General features: G+C 42.4%; 1 protein-coding gene across 1 annotated transcript in view; it reads left to right on the top strand.

Annotated features, from left to right (window-relative positions):
• The first annotated feature begins 489 nt into the window (after positions 1-489).
• FAM129A (family with sequence similarity 129, member A) overlaps positions 490-5,983 on the top strand; it is a 36,891-nt gene continuing 31,397 nt past the window's right edge. The window contains exons 1-5 of the mRNA XM_010132969.1: positions 490-570; positions 976-1,185; positions 1,495-1,555; positions 3,916-4,046; positions 5,317-5,448. Of these exons, the coding sequence (XP_010131271.1) occupies positions 490-570; positions 976-1,185; positions 1,495-1,555; positions 3,916-4,046; positions 5,317-5,448 (615 nt within the window). The remainder of the gene's footprint in view (positions 571-975; positions 1,186-1,494; positions 1,556-3,915; positions 4,047-5,316; positions 5,449-5,983) is intronic.

Raw genomic sequence — 5,983 nt, 5'->3', positions numbered from 1 at the left:
TAAGAAAATTTATTCTGGAGCAGATTTGAAACCCTAAGCAAAGAGGGGATGGCCCCTGACCACGTTAATTGGACGCAAATCCTTCCACCTCCATCACTGTCATCTTTTCCTGTTGGTAATTTCAATTCCATGCAGGCTTCTACTGGAGATGATCAAACTACTTATTCTCCTAGGATAAACATCCTAGTTGCTGGGTTTCAGATCACATTTATACGGGTTGGAGCTGCGCTGTTTCCAGACCAGCCAAGTGGGAAAGTTGGCATTGCTCCACATAAACAGCTTTGACTAAGCAGGCAATGCTAAATTTGGAAAAGAATTAGGGGAACTCATTTCTCAACTGCCCTGGAGTATTTCATCTCCAGTTGCCCCATGTTATCATTTCATGGGAAGACTTTTTATTTCTCATGACTGTTTCCATCATGTTTATTTTCAAATAGTGTATTTTTATCTTCTGTAAACCAAAGGAGTTTAAAGATCCATTGACGAACAATGGATCAAGGGTCCGTCCGCTTCTTTTCCTACCCGCAGGTGGTGTTGCGATTCCCGTTGAGCCAAGTGCTGCAAGGCCAGGTCCTTGTGTGGTGTCACTCAGTCTCTTAAAAAAACTCTCTCCTAATTCTAGGAGGCGGTGGTATTTTCAACACAGAGATCCTTTGCAACAAGTAGTGCAAAGACTGGGATGAGCAGCCTGAAACATTTGCTCCTGGTACATGTTTTGGTTGATTATAAACATAGTCTGCACATAAAAATGACATAGATGTCCTATTTCTCACTAATTTATGTATTATGAATTGCATAGTACCCTTCTCTTTGTACTTTAAGCTGATCTAAGAAATGTTGATAGGGAAGAATCACAATTCGGAGCCAATTTGGCTATAATTGAAAGACTTTACCAAAATTACAGGTATTTCCTGTGATTGTTGGGGTTTTTTTCCCAACACCAGAGTTCTGTTCTTTGTCCCACTTCCTCTACAGATTTTTACTGCAGGATGCAGGCAGCAGTCAAGTGAGGGCCAGTGTCCTGGAGCCCTCTGTAACAGTGTAAAAGGCCACTGCAAGATGGAAGAGAAAAAGCTGCAGTGGAAAATAGGGGTGAACCCTGAGCAGGAAACTCCCCCAGAGCTGAGGCCAGCAACATCCTACTGCTGGCTGGGACCAGAAGAAAAAATAAATGCGATAAAGAAGGTTTGGGGAAGCTTTTTCCTTACTTGGAGAATAGGTTTATGCCTCTGCCCAAAGCAGGCTGGTTTTTAACAGGCTGTCAGATGGGCCAGGATTTTCTGCCTCAGCAGCACTGGTATTCTGCTACTATACACGAGCACATCCTATTATTGGTAGGTCTCAAAATATCTGGGCTCTTAAAACTGGAGGGTTGGAGTCCAGGTTCTCACCTGGTCCTGTCCCACAAGTACAGCTGTGAAAAACTTGCATGCCTGAAAACTTAACCCGGATAGCTTCCGGGTATTCCTCCAGCTTTGTGTAATGTCTCTCCAGATGCGGCAGTCGGCCAAGCTGTCTCCTCCCTGCGCCTGGGCAGGGCTCAGAGGGGTAGAGGGTTTGTAACCTGGCACTGCTGCATTATTGGAAAGGGGCAGGAGTTGGGCAGAAGGGCCTGTCCCTTTAGCTGAAGGCGGCGATTCCATCAATGCATAAAGAGGAGAAGCTCACCTTCTGAGCTGGTTACATGGGAGTAGCTCTCATCAAAAGTTGATATGGTTCCTAAAGTTGAGAAATGCATCAAATTCTGGGCATCAAACTGAAAATAAAAATTGCAGAAGCAGAGGAGCTGAGGTAAGAGGAGCTGCACATCCATGTAACTACAGAGATGTAAATGTTATTATCAGGAAGTTATGAGGTAATTAAATCCTGCAGCTATCTGTATTGACGAAATTGCCTGTAACAGCCTGGTATTGTCCCACGTTAGGGGCAACTCAGCGCTGGACCTTAAAGTATCTTTTGTGATTGCCTGTCTCTGTGAACTCCTTAGCAAACCAGCTGTTTGTCGGTGGCAGTCTCAGCCACGCTCTTTTGGGTTTTTTATATGAAAATAAGGTAGCCAGAAGTGGTAAATCTTAGACCAAGGCATCTTCTACAGCAGAGCAATTCCATGCACTTTCTCCCATAAAACCCCGCGCGCTTACTCTCATAACGATCCATGGCTTTTTCTTTCTTTAAATGTATTTACAATTATTTAAGATGAAAAAAAGACGTGAACATTCTGAGAACTGTGCTGACATTTAAACGCCATTTTTCTGAGAAACAGCAGTAAAATCAGTAGTAATCCAGGAGGTGTTGCACAGTAACTATGCTTATATGCTTGAAACAGCCAATCTGTTGAGGCCTCTGTCTGATTTCATCATAGCTGGTGCAGACTCACATCCTGTTGTGTAAAATACAGAAACATCATGAAATCTCCCAGCGAGTGGTAGTGCTGGTGGTACACTACCTTTTGGTGGTAGTGCTGGTGGGCAGCTGTGAGGAGTCTGTCAGTCAGGAACATCGATGTAGGATGCACGTGGTTCAGCTTTTCCAGGACTCTGGAGGCCACGGTGCTTCTCACTGGTTCCACTGGTGGGCCCTTCAGGAGAGCGGAATGCCAGTCTTGGTTTAGGAGTCTCTGTGTGTAAAGGCTTTAAGAAATCTCAGTTTGGGAACTACCATTTTTGATCTGATACAGCAAATGCGTTTTTGGGTGTGTGGTTTTGTTTTTTTTTTTTTTTTTTTTTACCCAAGCAGAACAAAATACAATTATGAAAGCATCAAAGATGTAGGATGCACGTGGTTCAGCTTTTCCAGGACTCTGGAGGCCACGGTGCTTCTCACTGGTTCCACTGGTGGGCCCTTCAGGAGAGCGGAATGCCAGTCTTGGTTTAGGAGTCTCTGTGTGTAAAGGCTTTAAGAAATCTCAGTTTGGGAACTACCATTTTTGATCTGATACAGCAAATGCGTTTTTGGGTGTGTGGTTTTGTTTTTTTTTTTTTTTTTTTTTTACCCAAGCAGAACAAAATACAATTATGAAAGCATCAAATTGCTTGAGGCATGAAATTACATTTCTCTGTTGTATGCTCAGGAAAAATCCCTTCTCATGGGGCTCCTTAACACAAGGAGGAAAGGGATCTCTCCAGCGTCCAGGACAGTTGGGATGCTGTCGGGACCATAGTCCAGGTTTTGGTTTTCGCATTGCAACAGACTCTTTGAGTCACGTACATGCACACAGCTTTAACTCTTAGCTTCGCTTCCCTGTTCGTAAAGTGTTATTACTTCTTTGATAGAAGAATAGGGTTAATAGGTTAATTGCTCATAAATTGCTTTAAGATTCTCAGAAATGAGACTGTTTATTGCTGTTACTGCTTCTGATGAGATCTTGATCATAGCAGCACAATACAAAATTAGTGTTTATTGCAGCATATCTGAGTATCTGTTTACATTAAAACAAAGAAAAGGCTGCAGTGCCCGAGCCTAGAAAACATCCTTTGTAGGAGCTCTGAGTCAGCTTTAAAATCTCACTGTGTGATAAAATTGGCTAATATGGCTAAACACTGGCCAGTATCACTTGTCCCTCTGTTTTTTGAAAACCTTATCAGTTCTGGAACACCCTCGGCTCTGTGGCACTGTGTCCCAAGGAGTGGCAGACAGCATCTTTTCTTAGAGAAATGCATTTGGGGTATGTTTTGCCTGCTCTTAGAAAGAAAAACAACGTCCAAACCTCAATGTTTTCCTGGACAAATTCCCTCTGCACTTGGTTATCAGAACAGCTGAATCTATCTCAGAGTTTCCTCATCTGCTGTGCAGCAAGTGGCTGTTGGCATGCTAGGGCGATACTTTGGATCACCGGTGATAACTGCATTGGTTCTGTATTGCAGTTTCTGAACTCACATACACTAAATACAATTAAATCTCTTATTTCTGTTTTAGGGAAAACAGAGGCTGTCATCAACAACTTCAGCCCACACTACAAACGCCAGTACACGGTGGCTTTCTGCAAGCATGTGCAGGAGGAGCTGGAACAGCATCGAGATTCCCAGTCCCAATTCCTGAAAACCAAGGTAGGAGGGCACATAAGCCCTTCCCCATCCTAGAGCTGCCATACAGCTCTGCTCTGTTGCATGAAATAATTAACACATTAACTATTTAAATCACACATTCAGTAGTCATAGTGTATGAAAAATACGAACTGGAAGTGTATCAGCCACCGACTGGGCTTCGTTTTCCTGTTTTTCCCAGTGTTGAATGCCCTCCGGTGAAGTTAATAGGCTGTACAGATACTCAAAGCTTCTAGAAATCAAGCCCCAAGTATTTTTAAAGTTATTTAAATGTTTCTATATATATATCAGCACAGTACAAGAATGTTCTGTCAGCTTCTTATATTGGATACTTGAATACAGGACATTTTACTTGTGTGCTTTCTTATATATAACCCAGGTAAGTTACCTGCAAGTGCACGTGTTTGGTTTGGTTCATTTAGTTTTAGGTGGAAAAGTTGCATTTGGGTGCAGGTTTAAAGTTTATTTTTGAAAATTCCTCTTTGTTTTGGTCTCGTTTCGTTGCCTCATTGCAGCACGAGAAGAATCATGACACAAGTTTTTGCTTCAAAGCATGCATCTTATCGAGGCGAGGTTGGACGCTTGGACAAAACTAGTTGCTTCCTGATGATTGCTTGGGACAGAGCTAAATTCAGGGTAGAAATTTATGTAGGAAGCTTAATTAACCCTTTCAGCCATGGCTATGGAGTTCCATAAAGAAAATGACAATAATTCCCTCTGAAGTGAGCTGTGGAGACCTGGTTTTCATTAGTGGAGGACAGACAAAAAGAGAGACAACAGTTCCGTTATTAGAAGAAAATGCAGAGAACCAACCTTCAGTATTAAAAAGATGCAGATCTAAATTTGTTGACTGTCAATTGCAAAAGCACCAGTGCAAAAGCATTAAAGAGAAATGGGAAATAATTTACTCTTTTCAAATAAAACTCGTTGCTGCATCAACGAGATGTTTTTAGTATGTAGTGGAAAATGGGAGATGGTGAACTACAGGCCACCTTGCATTCGGCATGCCAACCAAAAGACAAACAAGTATGGCTCTGTCTCAGAAATCTGGAAGTATTTTTGGAAGGCAGAGCTCTTCTGCTACCCTACACCTCAGGCTGCAAGAACATGATGGTGTATGTGGCATCTGCCTGAATCAGAGAGATGTTTATGGCTCTAAATTGCATCTGAAGACTCAAAAGTCTTTGTGGCAGCCTTATGGAAATGTAGAAATAAAAGCTTCAAAATTATCCATAATCCAGAGTTATTCATATCTCAGAAATTGTCTTTGTAGCCCCCAGTGGAAGCTGAGATGGTCTTATATGAAGCTGAGCTGCTGCATTTTGCTGAGGATCTGAAGAAGTGGAAGGACAGATATGTCGTTATCAAAAATGACTACACTGTGGATTGCTTTGAGACTAAAGAGGTAAATGCTCCTTTCTTTTCCATTCTTACATGCTCCCAGATGAACTGATAGCAAGTATATTTGCCACTGCTGCTGCCTTCCTTTAAGCAATACTAGATGAAACGTTGTCCTCGGCAAGGCAGCTCCAGCCTTGCTGAGCTGGCTGGAAGCTCCATGGAGATGGCTGAGGTACAGCCAAGCTCCTTGTGTTTGCATGAACTATCAAATCATTTTAAGAGCTCGTTGACCCTTCCTTTGCCTGTCACAGAACAGTTCTTATCTGTATGTTATTGTAATCCATCCGTGTGTTTCTGCAGTTGGGTTTTAAGTAGCAGTTTTTGGGTGGCTTCAGGTTGACTACAGTGAAGCTTTTCATTTGGGAGCTGCTGTAGTCAAACTAGTCCTGGCTGACAAATCAAACAAATAGGGCTTAGAAGAAACTCCCATCCTTTTCCTCTCCCTTCTGTCCCTTACTCTTCACCATGGCCAATAAGGACTGAGAGGATATTTATGAATACATTTTTTACATTTAACCATGTTTTAGATTTGACGTGTG

This window comes from Buceros rhinoceros, unplaced genomic scaffold, assembly GCF_000710305.1.
Source record: "Buceros rhinoceros silvestris isolate BGI_N320 unplaced genomic scaffold, ASM71030v1 scaffold19353, whole genome shotgun sequence".
Classification (NCBI taxonomy): Eukaryota; Metazoa; Chordata; class Aves; order Bucerotiformes; family Bucerotidae; genus Buceros; species Buceros rhinoceros.
Note: the sequence above shows the minus strand (reverse complement) of the source record. Positions and strands in the feature narration are given on the sequence as shown.